This window comes from Scatophagus argus, chromosome 5 (genome assembly GCF_020382885.2).
Source record: "Scatophagus argus isolate fScaArg1 chromosome 5, fScaArg1.pri, whole genome shotgun sequence".
Classification (NCBI taxonomy): Eukaryota; Metazoa; Chordata; class Actinopteri; family Scatophagidae; genus Scatophagus; species Scatophagus argus.
In genome coordinates this window covers 1,333,667-1,357,282 of record NC_058497.1, presented here as the reverse complement: position 1 = coordinate 1,357,282, position 23,616 = coordinate 1,333,667, and the positions used below count along the sequence as shown (strand labels likewise).

Below are 23,616 nucleotides of genomic sequence, written 5' to 3'. Positions count from 1 at the left end.
ATTATTGTCTCATTCTCTCCAAAGAAAAAGATAAAGTAGGTTCCAAAGGACTAATGTTTTCATTACTGATACAGAACTGGTGTCCAGGGTTACAAAAATAGAACCTGTAATTGTATAATTGTACTCACAGTATATTTTTACACTGTTGTGTGAGATTTATTCTAATTACAACCAAAGAAAAAAAGGAAAAAACATTTTTTATTTGCAAAAACCTGGTGCCTACATTACCCAAAGTGCAACTGGACTGCTTACACTTCAGTGGTTTGATTTTCACCTTGTTATGCTAGCAGCGGCTAATGGAGCATGGAACTTAAAGCAGAGATGAGGAAGTCTGGTACAATCACTTCTGTCTAAGAATCTCAGACATTTTTAATTTAATTTAATTTTTAATTACTTTATTTGAGTCAGTATGCTGTTTTGTCAGAGGGCATGTGAATGAATGTCTCCAAGTGCAATTTGTCAAATCATAAAGTGTATATATTCTGCAGTTTGAATGGGCTTCTAACTTCAGTTTAAAATTATGCAATCTAATGCAGTAAGCTGGTTCATTTTACCTGCTGCCATCTTCCCAAATGCTTTTTTCTAAAAAGAAATCATCTTTTCAATTACTTCAACTATGTACAGATGTTTACTTTGTTCTAACCTACAGTACATGTTCTTTGCAAACATGCAAATCTTATATCCCTTCACCCAGTCGTCTATCAGCAGGATGGTTCTCCCTTGCAAGTCGGGTCCTGCTCAAGGTTTCTTCCTGTTAAAAGGGAGTTTTTCCTTGCCACTGTCTGCTTGCTCGGGGGTTCAGGCTCTGGGTCTCTGTAAAGCATCTAGAGACAGTTTGATTGTATAAGGTGTTATATAAATAAATTGAAATTATATAGCGTTCTAGTAAAAATAAAGCAGAGCTGGGTGTAACCTTGCACAGTGTTCATCGCCTCTGTGGACTTGCACACTTCTCCCTCCAGTGCTCTCTACATTCACTTTGAAACTAACAGAATCAGGTCTACAGTGCTAAATATTTCATCATACCTTTCCAAGTTTCTGTTATCCTGCAACAGCAACCATGAAAACTAAAGAAATAGAAAAAGAAGCTAGTGCAAGGAGACACCTGGCTAACATGAATTTAAATCTTGTTGGGCTTGTGGGAGTGTGTTTACTTCTCTGCACTGTGGCACAAAATGCACCAAGTGCTTTAGAGAGCATCACTCCGTAGGCAAGCGACTTTCATTTATCCTTTCATTGAAATTGCAGGAATGAAGTGATGATTGGCCTTGTACTCTATTCAAGATCTAAGACTTCAGCAGTGGATCAGCTTATAAAGAAGCCCACAGAAAAATACACACACGGCTGTTGACCTCATAGATGTGGAAATGAATAGCAGACAATGGCACTGATCCTTTGCCTAATATGGGAGGGGGGGCTACAAATAAGAGGGTTGAGAAGAATGACATAGAAAGCGCCTTCCGTCTGCACTATGGAGCAGAAGCCATTACTGGCTATAGTGTTGTCAGCCGTTCAGCATCAGCTCCTTTGAGAATAAGGCTTTCAATCAATGTATGAAAGGCCAGTATCTCTGTGGAAAGAATGAGACAGAATAACTCATGATGGGGGCAGCAGCAGCAGTCAAGTGAGTAGGTGTTCAAAAGCAGTGCAGCTGTCTAGAAGGAATTGTCTTGTTTTTATCCATGCCATCGGCCTCGCTGCATTGTTTGTGATAATGATAGTTTTCTAGGCTGCTTGTCAGGCATATTTACAAAGATGACACTCCTGAAAGAAGTTAGCATGACTGGACTGTATTGTCGGGTTGGGATATTTTCATGTGACAAAGAACAATGTTAATTTCTGGTTTGTGGCTTGTCTTTATTTATCCCTAAAGATGATTCACAGTTTTATGACAATAAGAACAATGTTGTTTCTACACAAACAAAGAAAAATGCTCATTCTTAACATTAAACACAACTGATTTTGCATGTTTTCACGCATTTACTGCTCATCATGCTTGTTTAATATTACTGCTGACAATCTATCTATCTATCTATCTATCTATCTATCTATCTATCTATCTATCTATCTATCTATTGCCATACATTTATTTTACCAAGCTTTCATGAAGATCAAGTTGTGGAATCATAAAAATTGCAAGAGAAGTGATTCGCTGCAGTGTATATATTAGCAAAATTATGACAGTGATGATGATGATCGTGACAGATTAAGACAGCAGTTTAGTCAAACATAATTTTAATTCTTAAAAAGGCAACAGTTCAGAAAGTTTCTAGGACTGAAATCATAACAGCTACTGAGCACATATAACCAGATTCATCATTGGGATAACTGACCAAACTCCTCTATGTGACAGAGTGATCTTTAAAAAGCCAGTAAGTGAACTTTAGGTTGTCTGAAAAAGCCTGCAAGCTTGTTTTCATATCAATGAAATGAACAGAAAGGCTACATGTTTGAAAACCACAGCGACACAAAGAAGTATGGTGTGGCTTACTGAGTGGTGAGAACTGATGCAAACTTTGCATTAATCAGAATCAGAATCAGAATCACAATTCCTTTATTTATCCCCGAAGGAAAATTCTTTATATAATAAAAACAGTAGAAAACAGTGAAGAAGATCGGGAGCGTCTGTAACAGGCTGCACACGTATCGACGCACGAGCGCTGGGATCTACAAATCTACAAATAAGAGATCATTTCTACTTTACAAATACTACCTTCACTTTTTGTTGTAGTCGCCTCATAGCAAGAGGGTTCCAGGTTGGAATCCCGGTCTGGGCCCTTATATGTGGAGTTTGCATGTTCTCCCTGTGCCTGCGTGGGTTTTCTCCGGGTTCTCCGGCTTCCTCCCACAATACCAAAAACACGCACATTAGGTTAACTGGCTACTCTACATTGCTCCTAGGTGTGAGTGTGAGAGTGTGTGGTTGTCTGTCTTTGTGTGTTGGCCCTGCGATTGACTGGCGACCAGTCCAGGGTGTACCCCGCCTCTCGCCCGTAGTCAGCTGGGATAGGCTCCAGCTCCCCCGCGACCCTGACGGATAAGCGGTATAGAAAATGGATGGATGGATGGGCTTTTTGTTATAGTAATTGGTTATTATTAGTTAGGTACTAAATGATTACCAATTGCAATACCATCAAAAGTTTCACTTGTCATGATTTTTACTCAGGGTCTGATTGCCAACCATGCAAAGTGAGCAGCCTTGAGCAGCTCCGGGACCTACAGGACCCCCACACTGCAACAAACTTTTCAAACTTGTCATGGGTTTATGTTTGAGGCCTCATTCACATGCACATCACAGGATTATTTTTCCTTGACACACCTTTTTTTTGTTGTTGTTCTTGTGTAGCCATTTTATGCTTCCACGTTTTGTCCTCCTTCCTGTTGCTCGTGCGGAGTGTAATTTGCCACACTCACAGGGAGGAATGTGCCAGCCTATTATTTGCAATGTGGGAGTTTTGAATAGCAGCCTTTGGAAACAAGTGCCAGTTACTGTAGGGGAACAGAGCAATCTAACTCAGTCCTCCTTGTTTGTGCCAGCCATTTGGCGCACATGGTACCCCCTGCAGCCTGCAGCATTTCCCTGCTCCATAATTGAGCCTTACAGTGTCAGGTGTGTTATTAGTAATTTTGAGCTATCAGAGATAATCAATATTTACACTAAATAATGGAATTTAACTTGCTCTTAATGAAGGAAAAATTCAAAAAGTCTAAATTATACTATATTAATTGATATAAAATTTTAACTATATTAATATAACCAAAATTGCCATATCATTAGCTGATAAAGCTGTAGGATTTTGGAGTTCTGTTTCCTTATGTAATGTGTACACACAAGCATACTGTCAATTGTTCCAGTGGGCTGTTTAAAAATGTCTCTTTGCCTTGCCCAGGCAAGCGTATCTGAGAAAGAGAGAGAGCCCAAAACAAATTCTGAGCACAGGTCACTCTGCAAGTCAACACTGGAGAATGCACAGGCACAGATTCGTAAGAGCACAATCCAGATCGGACTTTAAAATCAAGTCTGATTCTTCTCTTACAGATCTCAAAGGTTGTGTGGCAGAAATTCAGTTTGTTTTGTGCTTTCTCAAATCTTAAGGTGAATGATAAAAAGCACACAAAACGCTTTAAATGTGCTTCTGTTATGTAAGAAAACTATGCAAAACCTCCACTGCTCACACACTGCATTGGATTTACTTTGCAGCTTTGCAATGCTGAGCCTTTGGACTTGTTTAGCCCTGGGCGCTTGCTCTACAGATCACCTGACAGCTCTAAAGGTAAATAATGATGCAGCTGATTTCTTCTGACAGGACAGTGTGCCTCTGCTTCAGCATTTGCATGGTTTATGTTTATTACTGCAAGAATCAGAGCGTGGGGAGTACTGTCAGTGTCATTTTACTTGGTCAGTTTATTACATGTGCAGTCCCCGAATGTCCAGCTCTAAAGCCCACCCCCACCCTTCCATTAAAATGATTAATGCACATTTCTCCCGAAACTCTCTTTGGCAGTGCAACATTTCATTGAATTTATGAATAGTTGTACTTTAAAATGAAAACCCGCCATTACAAAAGCATCCACTACTTCACTAATGTCACTAAGGCTCTGAATTAATGCTCATAATGTAATTCATAACCTCCCCAACAGCACAAACACATTCAGCTCCTTTGCCTGTGCTGACACATTCAACCGCTGAATGAATAATCATTCTAAGTACAATGTTGCATCTGTGCAGAGGAAAAATAGCTGAAGTGGCAAAATGAGAGCGTAAGACCATGTTACACGTCAGAGCAGATTCTGCTCTTTCCGTCCCCTCATATGGTGCTGCTCTGCAACAACAACAACAGCTTGTGAGATTCTCAGCTTTCATATCATCCTCAGGTTAAAGCAAACAGCTTGGCTTAGCATTAAGAAGCAAGACTGTGGTTGTGATCATTTCCTTTGTATTGTACTAACGAGGCCGTAACAGACAAGAACAAGCCCCTGGGCCTTACAGATGCCATAAGTCTGCAGAGCTTAAATACATAAACTAAATATGTTCTACTGTATTGATCAGATCTATGGAAAATGTATACGCCACAGATGTGCACCTCCAAAAACAGATCTATACTTAGATCTATAATCGCCTTTATAACCACAACTTAGCTTGTAAGTGACAAATTCAAACTGGTAATACACAAGTATAGTAGCGGTCAGAAAATTAAAGAAAAATCTCACCAAAATCCCCCAAGTGTCCTTAAACTAAATGGGGAGACCTTCCTCACTCAGTGTCCTCTAAACTACTAGTCCTAATTTATTTTGCCAGATACAGTTTGAGGGAGAAATGTAATTGCTTGGATTATGTTCACCGGTGATGTTATTTCCAGTCAGAAGTATCAGAAAAAGTGTGACATTGTTACAGATAGCACAGATAGCATAGGCAAGACTGCAGTGTTTGCAAAGTTGCCCCTGTCCCTTGTCATTTAGGGCACTGTAGACCCCACATTGTCTGTGCAACTAATTCTTTGCAGTCATTGATCAACTTGTTTGATAACATGCATCATTAAAGTACCCCTAAGAGCTGGCATGGTCTTGGAAACGTTGTTACATTTGTAGAAACTCTCTTCACTCTCTCTCTTCTTCTCTTCACATCATGACAGTAATCAATAAATGAAATGCTCTGACAGAAAAAATAAAAGAAAGAAATGGGTGGCTGACGCAGGCCTATAATGAGTCCATCCAATTATTTCTTTACACCCAAATGAAATTCTAACTGCCTGTCTATCTACATGTCTGCCCACATGCATATGACTAGACTCTTCCACAAGGTTAGAATAATATGCTGCTAGAGCTGTTAGTGAGCTATTTGCACTAGAATGGCCGAGAACGTGCACCTACTGATTTGATAAGCATAACCAATCTCTTTTCATGCTGCTCAGATATACATCTAATTTTCTGTCTAATCTGACTTTATGTGAGCCAAGCAGGCCGAGCATTCCTCTGTCTGATATGGATATTGTTTCTTGGTATAATTGCAGTCCAACTACTAAATGATATCCACTAATCAGCCAACCAGAGTCCTGACTGGCCTGGTTGGCTGATGAGTAGCCTTTCACCGTAAGCGGCATGATTGATACGTAAGAGAGGGAAGAGAGTCAGGATAAGAGTTAAGATAGGCCATTTTGGACCCAATGCCATTCCTCTTCCCAGCCTGCTTTGGGCTAATGTCTGAGCACAAAAAAAAAACAGTTAAATTGATGAAATAAGACTCAGGTTCAGTGACTGTTCAGAGACCCAAAAAGTAAATTTCTCCATTGTGGGAAGAATAAAGGATAATCTTATCTTACATCATTAAAGAGACCTGGCTACTGCGTTCAAAGGCAAACCATGTTCCGAGGCAACAGAACACAAGAGCAGGGAGGCTGACTCTGTGTTTACGACATTGATGCTTGGTACTCAAATGCAGTCAAACTGGATGGACAGTGTTTACTAGGTGTTGAGTTTTAAATGCTAAGGCCTTGACCTTGTCAGGAGCAGGAGATTTTGATCAAACAAATTTCAGGATTAGTTTACCAGTGGCAGAACTACCATGGACTATGTTTACACAAACATTCCTGGCAGCTACAAGGCCCTTCCGAGAGCCCTTTTTGGTCTCTCAGATAATATTTGCCTCTTTCTCTTGCCAACTTACTCAAATGATACAAATGGCAATGGCAAACCTAAAAAGCCATCAGTAAAAACTGTTGAAGTCTGGACAGATGAAACAGCTCTAAGGGACTGTTTTGTCTGCTCAGACTGGCATATGGTCAGAGATGCTGTCACCCAGGAAACTCTTAAGTGATATAAAGCATCAGTGACATCATAGCAATTGTATTGATGATGAGGCAGTTACCAAATAATAAAATCATTCTCTAACTGGAAAGCCCAGATTAACTTAGACTTTAAGGCTCTAGCCAGAGCCATAAACACTGCCTTTCCTTAAGGTGTCAAGGAAGCATACAGGACCACCAAAGCTGCATCAAGGAGGCGAAAAGGACACATCAGCTGAGACTGGAAAGAAACTCAACTCCAAGAGCCCCAAAGAACAGAACATCATAGGCCATAATAGCTGGAGCAACCCCATCATTTTTGAGGCTATGTTGCCAGATGATTTTAATACGTTTTATGCTGACTTTTGCAACAAAGAATAAGTCAGTGGAGAGTATAAGAGATCATTTCTACTTTACAAATACTACCTTCACTTTTTGTTGTAGTCGCCTCATAGCAAGAGGGTTCAGTGGAATAAAAATGGACCTGATAACACCCCTGATAACACCCCTAGCAATGTACTGAGAACCTATGCAAGTCGGTGAGCTGATGTTATTACATGTTCATTCTCACAAGAGTGTTACCACCTGTTTCAAGACAGCCAACATTGTCCCTGTACCCAAAAGGTCTGCAGTGCCTAGTACAAATGACCACTGAGTGGAGAAAATGGTTCTTCAGTACATCAAAGACAACATCCAAGCCAGACTGGAGCTTATCCACTTTTCATTCAGAACAAACAGATCCGCAGGGGGTGCCATCTCTACACATCTCCACCCAGTCTTCACACACCTTGTAAATAACAAAACCTACTTCAGAATGCTGTTTGTTAATTTCAGCTCAGCATTAAAACCTAGCCCACTCAGGTTGATTAATCCACTTTGAAACTGGATATTGGACGTCCTTACAAACCAAACACACCACGGACAGTTCACACCGAAAGTCACACTTCCTCCCTAGTACACAACACCAGAGCCCTCCAGGGTGTGTGCTCAGCCCCCTTTTGTTCATGCTGTACAAACATGAATGCAATCCCATACATGGAGAAAACTGCATTGTGAAGTTTGCAGATGATGCCACCATCACTGACCAGAACGTCACACACCCCTGCCTCTATCAGAAGAGGTGAGGTGAAGCAGTTGGACAGTTTTAGGTTCCTGGGAATCAACATCACAGAGAAACTTATGGACATCAAACATATCCACTGTGATAAAGAAAGCAAAGGAACAACTCCTCTTTTTAAGGAAAATGAAGAAGGCTAAATTCCTTGTTAACTTTTTACAGAGGAGGAACAGAAACCATCCTGACTGGAAACATTACAAATTGCCATGGGATGTGCACGGCCCAGAACAGGATGCCTCAGTAGTAACATTGGTGAGGTGAGGTGCGCCCAAAAAATACAAATAGACAAACAGAACCTAGAAGAACACACATGAACAATACTCTTCTACATCAGATGCTGTGTGGAGAATGTTCATCAACAAACGCATCCATGCATTCCCTCTGAATGACTACAGATCAATTGCACTCACACCCATCATAGCCAAGTGCTTTGAAAGACTGGTCCTGGGACATATAAGAGCTACTCTCTCTCCAACCATAGACCAACATCAGTATGCATACAGGGCAAACAGATCCACAGAGGATGCAATAAACACTTCTCTTCATACAGCACTGACCCACCTGGAGTAGAAGGAGACATGAGATGCTTTTCATTGACTACAGCTCTGCTTTTAACGACATTGTCCTCAGCAGGCTGGTCAGGAAAATGCCAGACCTGGGTCTCGCCAACAACTGTGTCTGCAGATTAAGGACTTCCTCAGCAACCATCTACAAACAGTGAGACCAGGTCCCAACACAACCCCAGGCCTGACCTAGGGGCGGCTGTGGCTCAGGAGGCTGGTGACAACAAAGTTAGTGGTTCAATCCCTGGCTCTACCAATCTACATGTCAAGGTGTCCTTGAGCAAGACACTGAACCCCAAAGTCCTCCTGATGCTGCGTCATTGATGTGTGAATGTGTGTGTGAACGTTAAGATCTTGACTGTCTGATGGATACCAGCGTCTGCCATCAGTGTGTGGATGTGTGTGTGAATGGGTGAATGTAATAGAAGTGTAAAGGCACTTTTGCAGCCATTACAACAGCAAAATCATTGGACTTCCCCTGTCCCCCTTAGAAGACCAAGAAGTGTGTGTGTATATATATTTCTATCTATCTATATATAAATATATAGATAGATAGATAGATGTGTGTCTGTGTGTGTGTTTAGCACAAGCAATTTGCAAGCAGCTCTTTCACAAGCTCTCTTAGTTGTTTTTTAGTAAATTAAGAAATAAAAACATATACTAAAAAGCATTTTTAAAAAATAAGATTGTCCTAAACATATATTCCTCACTAAACAGAAAAATACACCTGTCCACCTTCTGAGTTCAAGTTTCGCTCTTACTAAACCAAGATGAGCTTAAGACAGCTGCAGAACAACTGACTTATAACGTAAGATCTGATGTCGGCCTTGCCTTGTTGTTATAAAGACATATCTTTACTTGGGAATGTTAACTTGAGCCCTCTCAGCAACTATTGCCAAGTAAACCAAAGCTGTTGGATGATTTTGTTTCACCGTTATCATGTTACAGTTATTCAATTTACGTACACAAATCGACACATCACTTTATCACTATGCATCAAGCAAACGGAATATTCTTAACAAATAGGAATACAAATACAAAAAAAAAAAAGTCTTAAAAATGTGTTGCTTCTTTTGTTCACTCTTTCACTAAAACAAATGTATGTGCTAGCAGATTAAGATTTTAACCACAGGAGGTCGTGGTGCTCATACTGCCACAATGAAATCGAAGATTCCTTAGCTGTTTTGTAAACATTTAAAAATAGCTTCATCTTTTACACATTCAAAGTTGGGCAACCTTTTCCAATAGTTAGCTAGGTTTTCCACTTTGAGTTGCTTTGTATTCTCTTGATCACAGTTCGGAAATGACTGATCTGAGTAGCCTATGGCTTGTCTTATTCTACAAAAGTGTAGTTTTGCTGTGGCTTAAATTAAAAAAAAAACAGCTCTAACTTTTCAATTCCTCCAACAGAGAAGAAACAATTAGAAATAGTTATGATCAGGTGAACTCATTTTGGATTTTGAACTTCTGCCACCATAGTCTTTGCTGGCATAATTTTGTGTTTATGTTCTGTTTTTGCTCTCTCTTTTTTTCAACTAATTTGCACAATGAAGGTAATTCTTCCCAAGTTTGAATTTACATGCCATGTAGACAGCTGAATGCCTGTAAAACTTCAATTAAAAAGTAAAATCACTAGATAATGAAGGAAAATAAAATTAAAATCAACACGAACAGGTGCATTGTTTTGTCTCAGCTTTCTGAAAACAAAGTCTATTCATTTTTTAAATTTTTACAACAGATTTTTCGTTTGTTTCCAACAGGTTTTTTTTTACACTGCGCACACTAAAATTTTCATTTTATTTAAGGCTGAAGAATCCAGGCATCACTCATTTAGTTGTCTCAATACTTGCACCTTTTTTAATATTGTTGATGAGACATTTTCCAATAAAACAACACCAAAACCAACAAGAGTCAGTCAACAACCAGCAATTACAACAACTAGACCTGATACTGCTGTCACACTGCTGCACATAGTATGGTGGTCTAGTTTGTTTTGTTCTTCCACTCTCATTTGTTCTTATCTTCCTCCCTTACCAAAACCCCAGCTTTCCCTGGCAACATTTCAGTTGAGATTGGTCAGTTCCCCCATGCAGCCGTGCTTGTCTTTGGAAACAAGATCCAAAGAAAAAGGATATGAAACAAGGATCAAAAATCATAGCCTTTACTCACGAGTGTTTATTGCTTTCTCTCTCACACGCGCTTGGACTTGCATATACAGAGACACAAACAAAACGAGCATCAAACTATGACCCTCCTCCCTTCCCTCACCCAAACAGCTCGGTGCATGTGAACAGAGCCAGCCCTGTCAGAGTCCTAATCATTGTCGAGAGGCCCTTGGCTCAGTATGCACAGCAGATGCCAGCCTCAATTAGACAGGTGTATTCAGTCTGCCAGTGCACGAGAGGAGAGTGGACAGTCCCTATTCTTTGTACAAACACTGGTTTTGCGCCACTGCTGCTGGATCAATGTGGCCATGGGACTCCAAGAGCCGGACTTGGAGGCTGTGCAGCAGGCATAAGCGGTGCCTGAAAATAAGCCTGAGAAGGACAGATGAGATGTTGCCAGAGGAGGAAATGAGAGATCATCTGAGAAATGAGAAACCGTTGACGTCGATCGTAAACTCGCCTTGTCAAAGCTGGCTTGCTGAGTTGTTGTTTTCCAAGTAATGTTTTGACAGTGAATGGATGATCAGAAGACAGTCTGCTCCGTCACTGAAAGAGTATGTAACTATAGGGCCTCAGGAGAGCTGAGACGGCTTCTTGTAGCTGCCGCATGCACTATTTTATCACATCAGGAGGGAAATATCCTTCTCATGTCGTTTTTATTTATCTGTTACATTTTAACCCCAACATACAGCACATTAATAATCGTTATTATTTTAATGCAGGAGAATCAAAAGACATAGACAAGCAGTCCAATACGACAGAGCTATGATATGCTTAATTTGTTCATGGATGTGATGTGGTTCAGCAAAACACTGGTACACATATAATACAAAACGAGGCAGTAACACAGCAAACTGTGGCGTCAGATTAGTCAGAGCACAGTTTAAGCTGAGATTTAAATTGAAACTGCAGTAAAATGACGGTATAATAATGTTGATACTGTATGGCTATCCACGGTTCATTTTCACGTCTATTTTTGCTGAGTCACCCATGCATCAGATTAGTCTCTTTAATTAGAGTTTTTATTATAAGCAAAATAGACATTAGAAGCCACAAGTCTGATTACACACAAATGTGTTTAAGGATTTACCGACTAAAATATTATAGGTTTCAAAATTAGATTGTGACACAATATCCCTCTATAAGACAGGGACAAGGCAGATGACAGATCTGTGTTCAGAGATCCCAGCAAATAAAACATAATTTCAGTGTTTGCCATCACATTTTGTACAGCCATCCATGGCCCTCACCATGACTCCCACTTTGTTTTTCATGACATTTTCTACACCAGTGGGTTGAAATAGTTTGATTTAGACTAACATCTAGGACACGCAGGCTGTGTGAGCAGTGCACGTGACAGTGAGCAGTGCATGTGGAGAGACAGGTCTGGTTGTCACGGCGTCCCTGCGCTGCCACAACCAGGTCTGTCTCTCTACATGAAGCTCGTCAGTGATGATGATGACATGATTTTCCTTTACTTTTGTTCATAGTGAAACCTGCACTATTATCAGTGGCCTTTATTCTATCTACCTATCTATCTCCATTGTTCTGTTCCTCTCTGTCCCACTCTCTCTCTCTCAACCCAACCAGTCAAGGCAGATGGCCACCCATGTAGAAGAGGAGTCTGCTCCAAAGTTCATGGGGGAATGTTGTGTCTCTTTACATTCCTTCCCTATTTGGAAAAGTGTCATGAGATCGCCTTTGTTGTGCTTTGGCACTACACGAATGAAAAGAGAGAGAGAGAGAATCTCTAGATGAGTAGATGTAGCTGCATGTGAGTTCCGCGGCTCGTGTAAGCAGTATGTCCCAGGCATAATATGTCATACCAGCTATTGTATAGATCGCCATGTAATTTGGTACATATCTTCAGGAAGAACTGTACATAATGTGTGCAGTACAGCTGCACAGAGCATGTGCAATACAACAAAGGATTATGACACACACAACTTCACCTTCTCCCAAGAGTCTGCGGCCCCAGGGCAGTTGCTAGTTTTATTCTTTGCAGCAGTATTAGGGGTTTCAGAGAGGTGTAATTAAACTGAGTGTGGGATGTGATATATATGAATATTTTGATGGTCACTGCTTGCTGGCCACCATCCATCAAATTTTCACTGGCTTGTGTCAATCAGTGACAGTTACAGGCCATGTGCGCTCTACGATTCATCAATATTATTCTGAAACAGGCAGCCAGACAGCTGACAGAGCATTGTTTAAGCCGAAGCAAGGCATCAAGTGCAACATAACTCAGATTGGCCATTGATTTGGAAGAAATATCCCCAGGTGCCCCGTGTGTGACGTTGAGTGACAGCTGCAACAAGACAGCTATCAATTAGACAATGCTAAGTATTAACATGGGAATTCTTCTGAGAATTTGTGAGCAGAATTGGATTGAGAGAATTTTCTATTGTCAGACTTAGAGCCAAATGAGAGACGTTCAGCTCATTCTATGACTATTCGTGTCGTAGCTTGTTATTCAAAGACCAGAATACACCAGAGAGCTGAAGTGACATTCAAAGATGACAGGGTGTGGGATGCGACGGTGACACATAAAGCAGGTGGAGTTCAAAGCACATCACATCCTCTCTAATTTAGAGAGGAGAGAGAAGCTCTGTCATGAGAAATCTCAAACAGGGGAGGAGACAGAGATATTGTAAAGAAGATGAATGCAGCCTTCAGGAAACCAGCTTTGACTGACAGATACGAGGGTAAACACTTCACAAGCGCACTGCTCGCTTCAGAGGCACTGTTATGCAAAGGGGATAGACGGAGAAAAGGGAAAATGAAAGTGCTCCACCCCTCCACCTCCTCAGCTCCTCTCAGGAGGTGTCAGGAGCTGTGTGTAAAGAACCTAGCACCCCCATTTCCTGTGAGAGGGAATAGAGCTGAATCACTCATTTTCAATTGAGCTCTTCAAAAAGGAAAAGGCTCAGAGACAATTAGAATGAGAGCGTGGCCTCGGTACCCTGAATAGCCCTTGATGAGTGCAGCGGGCAACTTTGGATAGGTTAATCAGACACAATCGGAAAGCAGGTGTTGAACACGCAACCTTACAATCCTCCACACCAAATTATATGATCATCACATTCACAAAAGTGCGTCTTTTAATTAAACACAGTGTCTTTTCTCGCTGTCTTTTCCTTATTCAAAAGCGTGAAGCAGCGCTGATTGCATCAGATCAGTGACACCGAGAACAAATTGCTTTTCTGCCGTGGCAATAATGATGAAGGGGGTGGGAACAAGGGTGTGCATGTGTGTGTATTTGGGGGGTTTGTTGAGGTGGAGGGTGAAAGGCAGAGAGTGTTGCTTATCACAGGAGAGGCACAATGGTGACTTTAATCTCAAGATGATGCAGAAATTACTGTGCAAAAATGATCTTCTCAAGCTGTGGAAAAGAGGATTTCAAGTTTCATTTTTAAACAGAATGAGTCTTTTGAACAAGCCCTCTCTGGCCTACAGCTTGCACCCAGGTATAACACTTAAGGCACATGCAGTGACATGTAAAAACAAAAACCATAAAGGTCTTACTCAAAGTGATGCCAAGATGACCAGCTGTCTCTCATTTATGAAAACAATTTGCTGGGTTTCATTTAAAGGTTATATTTTAAACCATCTCAAAAGTTAAAATACAAAAGGAAAACGCTGAGTGGATTTGTGTGGATTATTTTTACGTAGATCTCCGGATGAGTGTTTGACTTTCTGTGTCAGCGTTGCACACATTCAAGTTTTATAAACTGAGAACGGAAAAACCTACAACCACAGTTACAGGGTGTTGGTTTTGATCACCGAATCACCAAGAAGCCCCTGGGACAGACATCTTTAGGAAATAACTGGGAATAGAACTTTAAATAATAAGGTTCAAATTGTAGCTTTAAAAATGGTGGGCTTATACACTAAGCAAAATAAATATATTCATCTTCACCAAATTTGTTGGAAATGTATTACTGTCAAATAAATATATTATAATGTAATAAAATATTTAAATCAACAACATGTCTAACTGCTTAAAAATACCTTGGGGCCTCTTAAATACTGAGTTAGACAGAGACTCTCGAAGATGATCCAAGACTAGGATTCTTACAGCGATGCTAACAGCTCTTACAATTGGACTAAATGCTAACATCAGTGATAATGCCTGCGTTTTGATGTTTAGTAGACGATGTTTACCATGTTCACTGTATTGGTTTAGCATGTTATTGTGCAAATCATTGCCTATAAGTGCTAAACTTTAAGACTTTCACTCAAGGCACCAATTTTACTGTGAGGAAATTAGCCTGAAACTATTTCATCTAAAGCATAATTGACTGAAATGATGGTGTGCTTTAAAACAGCATCTGCATTATTAGAACTTTCAGTTTACATTGTACTTACATGATTCTAATAATAATTAAAAAAAAAAATACATTTTATTGTCTTTAATATAATTACTAATTTCGCTCCTCGACCATTCCCTTTGTTAAAATAAATCTCAGAAAATGCCCTATTCTGTTGTTCAGGAAAATTCATCTATCAAATAGCAATTTTAAATGTTTAAGATTTTGGCAGTATGGTGACAAATGTAAAAACAGAAGAACTGTTCTAAAAGATAAATCACAGAATAATGAGACAAATCAATATGTGCATTTAGGTTGTGCGAGACCGCATTGAACAGCACTGAACAGAGAATCCAAAGACTATGATGTTTGCTTGGTGCAGTTGTGGAGTTGTTGCTGTTGTTGGCCTAAAATAAAGCCCGTTTAACCCAGTGAGCCTTGCCACAGCCATTAGCTTGAGGCAGCTCTCCCGCAAGAGTGCTGACAATGATGACAGGCAGCGGCAATGCGAGCAGGCCCTGGGGGTGGGACTCCAGGGGCATCGCTTGCTCTGGGTCAGCCAGGGCCAACGTATTTATCTGGGCAGTAATCTGAAGGAAAAAGGACAGAATGCCTGACCCCAAAACCTCAGGGACATCATCAAAACAGCTCCTATTTCAGGTCTACCATAACTCGCCACGCCGCTCAGTGCCTCCTGTCAGACAGCACAGACTGCTGTAAGCAGAGAGAGACCGTCTAACTGATGAATAACAGAGCAGCAATCAGCAGTGAGAGTAGCAGCTAGGCTAAACCTTTAAGGAGAAGCAGGACTGATTGCTCACGGAACTGAGCTCCAAGCCAAAACCGTCCTACAGCTGAAACGGCAATATTGCTACCTCGCAACTGACTCAGATTGGAGACACTTCTTCATCCTAATAGAAAGTACATTCACAGTTATTTTTTTTCCCTGTACATCCACAGGGTTTCAACACATGACAAATGTCTGTGTATGAATAATGGATAGAGAGTCTGAATGTTTCAGCAATATAAGAACCGTGCTGGTGTGATTTTCTACATCTTGGTAATGTTAAAAATGCATTGATAGTATAATGCCAAAAGGATTTTTTTCCTTTTTTCCCTATTATTTGGGTGAATCAAAAGAGTGAATCAGTTAGTCATGGGCTGCACCTTTTTTGTCATTTATTTGTCATTTCTTTATCTAGGTGAATCTGTGCCATGGAAATTCATGACACTGTGACCATGAATGACTTTGAAGAGAATATCTGAGCATGTTGGCTATATGGCAAAATCTTAAGTAGTAAAGGAGCATCTCTTTAGATAACCCATTTTACCTAATTTACAATATACAGCCATCTGAGCTACCACAGTTACTGTAAAAGCATGTCTGTATGTATGTATGTGCATGATACACGCATGCTCTGGTTGACTGATTTTTGGCCCTGGCAGGAAAGTGTGTATTTTTTATGTAAAAACGCTCCAACCAGGTTGGTCCATGGCTGATCAAATTAGCACAACCTACTTGACATAAACCTGAGGCAAGCTGTAGCTTGTTTGAGGTTCAGTAAGCAAAAATATAATGTAGATACCACATGTTGTCTGCTGTGTAGTCAATATAACACCCCAGAGCCACCATATGTTAGTCTGCCTACATTTAGCCCATACATCAAAGTTGCATTAGTGCTGTTTTCCTACCTTCTACTTAACCATTGATAACTATTCATTTGATGCATTTGATGTGGTATCCACTGTCATGAAAATCATGTTTTCTATTATGCGTGTTGACTTTTTGCTGTGCAGCTATAAATGCAGATCTGAAATGCCTGTGCTGTATTAACACAGCAGACATGCAGATTGTTGTCAGGTTTCCTGTTTGTACAACTTGATTTTCTACCATACAGATGCAAAATGAAACAAAAAACAAAGACAACTGAAATCTGAGAAACTCCAGCATCCTTTGGAAAATGGCCATATATGATACAGGCTATTTGTGCAATAAGTGAGACAAACACAAAGTTGACCTTTGTGTCACAGAGAGGTCAAGGTCAGCTACAGACCACCACCTCTGAAGCCAGCAGTGATTTGAAAAAGGACAGTCTCTCTGAACTCTGCCATTCAGCTTCCCCACAGACACTCCATTTATTTCATGCTAGGTTTATTTTATGCAAGGTAGGCTTTCAAAGAACATGCTGTTTGGTACATCAGTGACAGTGTGGAGCTTTGAATGAGTATTATTGCATGTGGTGGTGGCAGCCAGACAAAGAAGCTGCAGGGTCCTGGCACTGCTGATCACAGGCTAATCAAGGGGCAGGGTGAAGGATGGCCATTGTTAACGTGAAGTATTACTTGCCTTGGGTGATACTTTTCTATTAGGGCAAGAATAGCTTCTCATAAAGCTGATTAAACATAACAGTGCTGATGATGGATGAACACTGAACAGTGAGAGGAGCTACTGTAAATGCACAGAGCACAAAAAAACCTGATAGATTAGATGCTTTGAGAATATTATGCTGCATATGTTTATTTGTGGAGATCAGGGATCTTGTGTTAAAAAAATGTGAAAGCTGGGACACAGGTCCCTTAACTGTTTAAATCGTAGTAGGTTTTTTACAAGTTATGAAGCCCAACATTGTTCAAACCCACACAAATTCTTTTTACACTCTCTTCAAGATCTCAGTTTCCAGTAATACCAAAACCTGTCAGGATGAGTTACGTGGAAGTTTGTCTAAAGTCAAACACAAGTCAAAGAGAATATTTCATTTGGATGTACGACTGCAGCTATAAACACACAGCATGAGAGTTTTGAATATTTCACCTATAAGGAATTGGAGCAACACGACAGTATCATACAGGGAGGAAGACAGCTTCATTTGGTTTTACAGCATTAGGGCCCAGAAATGAGTGATGTTAAGTTTAAGTTTTTTAAGTTTTGTTTAAGTTTAATTGTCAAACATATTGGCAGACAATCAATATTCAGTATTTAGTTTTGAGAAAAATAAAACAGGCACCTTCCTATAATCATAACATTTTTACAGGGGTATGAAGGCTTTAAAAGTTGGAACTGACAGTTCCATTAATGGTTAATAAATCATACTGAAGGAGGGTGAGTGAAATTTCTAGATAAAGCTGATTGTTGAGTACCAGTCCCAGTTTGTCAGACACACTACAGACGACCTGGGAATGACCTTTTGCTCTCAACTAACTCACTCAAAGAAAGAACGAACGACAGAAAGAAACTATTTCAAAGCTCAAATAAGCAATTGTCCTTTAATAGTTTGGGGTCGTGTGTTTGTGGCTTTGTGTTTGTCCTCTCCACAGCACTACTTTTTTTTTTTTTTGAGTGGGGGAGATATGCAAATGCTTAATTTTTCAGACTGGGTTATTAAGACTCAGTCATTTATTAATGCCTTATTCACATTTGTTACATTATATTTATTTGGCTGACTGCATTTTCTATGCAGTGCACTACATATGCAACATTGCTGATACATTTAGAAATGGTAACAGTTTGTTTATTTTATTCTTAATATTTAATAATTTATTCTAAGTATTTTTTTGTTTGTTTGTTTTCTTTTCTGATTATAGGCCAAGGTGCAGTCTGAACAGATGAGTTTTCATTTTTCGAAGGAAGATTTGTGAGGTTTCTGCTGTGCTGATGTCAGCAGATAGCTCGCTCCACCATTGTTTAGTGGTTCAGTTTAATTTCTTTATATAGCATTAAATCAGAACTAAAGCATCACAATACTTTCTGTTCCAGAGTGCTGGAAAGGTGGCTCTGACCAAATGTCTCAGATTTCAGAGGTGCAATGGGGATTCTATCCCAGCTGTGGAATGGTGGACCAGTTCTTTATCCGTGAGCAGTTGGCAAGGGGGTCATTGGAGTTTGGATCTAAAGGTGCAGCTGGGGTGAGCACAGAGTTGTGGAACCTCAGAAACACATCATTTTGTAGATGATGTTGTTCTGTTGGGTTCATAAGACTACGATGTTCAGCAGGAAATGGAATGATTTGCAGCCACAAGTGAAGCGGTCCATACGATAATCAGCGCCTCCAAGTGTGAGGCCATTTTTTTCTGATGAAAGCAGTGGATTGCTCACCCCATGAAGAGAGTACATGGCTTCACCAAGTGAGAAAGTTTAAGTGTTTTGTTCACCAGTGACAGTAAAATGGAGTGTGGAATGGACACGCAGGTCAGTGCTGCATCAAAAGTAATGTGGCCGTTGTACGTTGGCGAAGAGGGAGGTGAACTGGAAGGCAACGCCTTTGGTCTACCAGTTGATCTACAAACCAACCTTCACCATTGGCCACGGGCTTTAGGTAGTGACTGAAAGGATGAGTTTGGATATCGGTATCGGATGCCTACTCTGTGACTTCCTGTCAAGGGTTTCCTGTGTGTGTGAGTGTTTGAAGGCGTGGTGATGGTAACCACATGACCTCTCTGGAGGAACTTCTTACTTTATCATGACTTCACTAAATTTCTGATTCTACATATGAAACTCACTTGTAAAAATATATATATATATATATATTATTTATTTTTAAACTATTGGGACTAAATATATCAAGCAGTTCAATCTATGTTGCAATTAATTGTCTGCAGCCAGACCCGAATGCACAAAGCCAGCCAACACATTTTGTGTGATGTCTTGGCATCACAAGGTGATTATGCAAACACAAACACAAACACAGACATCCATCACAAGCTGAATTACCAAGGTTGTGGAGTCAGCTGGTGTCAGCTGTGTCTACAAAAACACATCCTATTTAAAGATGACTGAGTGATGACTGAGCAGGAGTTTGTCTTTAGATAACATATTTCCTTGACAACTTTATTTTTTTATGCACATACTTGTGAGACTGTGAGAAGGAAGAAGAAAACATTGATTACATTTTCCAAATTGCTGAAACTACCAAGAGAGACAACTCTCTAACGTCGCCCATGTTTTGTCACCTTCACTGTTTTGTCAGAGGATAATATAAATAATGCAGGGAGGCTGCAAAAACTCTATCAGCCATTCTGCTATTGTGACAAGAGCACCGGGAGATAGGCTTCATTCATTTGGAGCACTTCAAGTTTTTTCCAAGGCTGGCAAATGACATTTTTATCAGCCTCTTTGCCTGCTTGAGTTTTTTTTTTTTTTCTTCTTACAATTAAAAACTTGAGACAATGAAACTATGGAGAAATCATATAGGAACTTTTAACTATAATTAAAAATGTGATTTCTATTTTATAATGTGTGCTTGTATTTAGACTAGATAACTTTAACAGGCTTGGAGGTTGTGCACCGTATTTAGGCTTTGCAAACATCCAAATGGAATGAGAAACACAAACAGTTTAAAAACGGAAGAAAAACCCCACGTTCCTGTTAGTCTGGCTGCTCGTTACGATTAAGGAGTGTGTTTTCCGTGGAAAGCCAGTGAGCTGTGTGAGCACATGGAAGCACTGACAAAGAAAATCGTGAAAACGGAAAGCTTCCCGGGCGAAAACAAGACCCATATCCACACGACCACGACGAGTACGAGGGGCTCAAAAGCTCTTCTGAACACTCTCATTAACCCCGGCGAGGGGCTTCAAAAATATTTGAGACAATTCTTACCTTTAGCGCCTGTGTCCGTCACCACCGCCGCCACAACAAGCAGGACAGGAAAATAATCTCTGATCGCATTCATCACGTTTTATCCGCGTTTTGAGCTTCTCAAGCTTTTGTAGTGAACGTCCTTGGGATGAACACTTTTCCCCTGGCGGACTGAAAAACTGAGAGCTCCGCCTAACAGCGACTACACAAATCGAGCGCTCCTCTCTTCACTTGAGTTCGCTGTCTGAATTTAGTGAGTAACAGAGCAGAGGGGCTTTTAGTTTCGCTCCGCCAGCACGACGAAAGACTCCTGACTGTACTGACTCCAGCGCTGCTGCTGCTGCCGCTGCTGCCTCTGCTGCCTCTGCTGCCTCTGCTCCGTGCTCTGCGCTGGGAGCCTCCTCCTCAGGGCAGCCCCGCCGCCGCCGCCGCCGCCGCCGCCGCGCATTCAGCACCACGGACAGCTCCTAGCGTCTGCCAATGGAACACACGGAAAGCAAATGAAGCTCCAAGTTTGGGAAATAAACTGTGGAATTGCATCATAATTGGCTTTTAAGTAGTGGTGAAGAAAAAAAGAAGTATTCATATCTTTTACTTCAGTGAAAGTATAATAATGCACTAAAATGTCCCAGGTGGTGTTATATATGCGCTCATTAGATTATTATGACTCATCCATTAACGTAAACGCAGGATTTTACTGTTGTAGTTGGTTGAGGTGGAGCTCGTTTTGATCTACTTTGTATAGGACTGCAACTAATGATTTTTCACTGTAGACTAATCAGTTGATTATTATTGTCATTATTATTTCATCAGATAATTTATCATGTGTCACAGTTACGTTTTGACAGAGCTCAGACTGCCACGTGCCTTGTTTTGTCTGAACAGTACTTTCAGCCTCAAAATTTTTCAGTTTACCGCAATCTGATCCGAGGAAAAGCAGCAAATTGTCACATTTGAGAAGAAGATTTTTCAGGCATCCGCATCTTGTGTGAGAAATGATTTAAAACATTAATCTGTGATCCAGGAGGAGCTCTAATCAGTCAACTAAAGGATTATCAATTTGAGATTTCTATACACTGTTGGTTGGTTTTTTGTATCTTCTATTTTTTTATTTAAAGCTGCCAGATAAATGTATTGAAGTAAAAAGTGCAACTTTTCCAACCAAGATGTAGTGGAATAGAAATAGAAAACATAATAATGCTGTTGCTGACCAAGTACACCCCTCCATGGAAACCATGGATATTCTCTAATGGCAGTGGCCTCCTTCAGCAGGCTAATGCACCCCGCCACACTGCAAAAATGGTTGAAGAATGGTTTGAGGAACACAACAAATAGTTTGATGTGTTGACTCCAAATTCTCAAGATTTCACTCCAATTGAGCATCTGTGGGATATGCTGGAAAAACTAGTCGGAACCATGGAGGTCCTACAATTGCAATTTGCAGGACTCAAAATGTCTGCTGCTGATGGCCCGGTGCCAGATACCACAACATACCTTCAGAGGTGTCGTTGTGACGGCAAAAGGGGGACCTGCTCAATATTAGGAGGGTGGTAATAATGTTATGGCTGATCGGCGTATGTAGCCATCAAGTTCATATTCAAAACCCCTCTTCAGATGTTAGAATTTTTAAAGGAGTCAGCTGGAAACATTAAAAACTCAGCTGGAGGCAGAGTGTTCAACCAACTCATATCTCTTATCTAGCTACCTATTTAGCTAAAAGATTAATACAATACGACAATAATAATGATACATATAGTGTATGAAACTGATGTCTTCATTGTATCATTAATGCCTTAAAATTGAAGCTATGATTTTCCGTTTTGCTGATTTTAATCAATTCGAAATTATTTTTGTCCATGATGTGTATAGTACAATTTGTTTAATCTGATTTATAAAATCCTACAACTGTTATTAAAAATACCTCTATGTACCAGGACTGCCATCATTAAGAAGATATTACTCAAATGATGCACATACCATTTTCCATTATTATTACACATGTATGTTGACTTGGATTCCCATCAAAGGTTAAAAAAATGGAATTCAGCACAATTGAAATGATGTGTGTGTGATCTGGGATTTACAGGGATTAGCCATACAATGACCTGCTCATCAATACATAGATGAGGAGTCCTACAGGCTATTTCAGTTTTGATTTTTAGTCTCTGGGTGTCTGGGGGCAATACTGAAGATGGCACAGTGTTTTGGCTGACTGGCATAGGCCATTCAAGGCATTTATTTGAGCCAGAGTATACGGCTGAAAAAGAGACAGACTGCAGCTGCGACTGCGTGAGCCTTGCAAGAGTATATAGCCAGCAGGGGCCATCCAGAGCCAGAGCTGCCAAGAGTGCCCCACTGGTGGCGCTGTTGCTCAAACTGCTCTATGAGGCTAACGGAAACTGAAATTTCATGGTGCAATAAACTTCAGAGTGGATAGTTTTTTGTTGGCAACCCAAACCCCTGAATGAGCATGTGTGTAAATTAATGTACATGAATGTTTTAATGTTTTAATTCTCACTTGGAAATGAGCTGGAGACTTTTTTTTTTCTTCAGAAAACCAAAATTAAACTAGAAGGACCTACCAAGAACAACAGGGTAGGAAGGACACCTAACGCCATGTGTTAGCCAACCAAGCTGATATCACAGGCTATGGTGGTGATATGCAACATCACTGACCAAGCTCTGTACCCAAAGATTTCCCTCCTGCTGTTGATGTCAGAAACTTAGCAGAAAAATAAACACTTTAAACATCCATCAGCATGGTAAGTACTATGGCATGCCGTTCAGGAAATTAATATTTGAATATATTGAATGAAACTCTGAATATGTTGAATAAAACTCTGAATATATGGAATGAACCTTGAATATATTGAATGAAACGCTGAATATGTTGAATGAAACTCTGAATATATGGAATGAACCTTGAATATATTGAATGAAACTCTGAATATAATATTGAAATGAAATAATATTGAATGAAACACATATATATATACAGTAAGTAAACCCAGACATATAAAAACAGATTAGCATGATTAATAAAATGCAGATAAATTAAAGAAGAAAGACAAGAAAAACTGATAAATCAGCAATAAATATTTCTTATA

The 23,616-nt window shown here is 40.2% G+C and overlaps 1 protein-coding gene across 1 annotated transcript in view; it reads right to left on the bottom strand.

The window, feature by feature from the left end:
* sez6b (seizure related 6 homolog b) overlaps window positions 1-20,863 on the bottom strand; it is a 186,924-nt gene extending 166,061 nt beyond the window's left edge. The window contains exon 1 of the mRNA XM_046388115.1: window positions 20,531-20,863. Within this exon, the coding sequence (XP_046244071.1) occupies window positions 20,531-20,603 (73 nt within the window). The 5' untranslated portion in view covers window positions 20,604-20,863. The remainder of the gene's footprint in view (window positions 1-20,530) is intronic.
* Window positions 20,864-23,616: the final 2,753 nt, after the last annotated feature.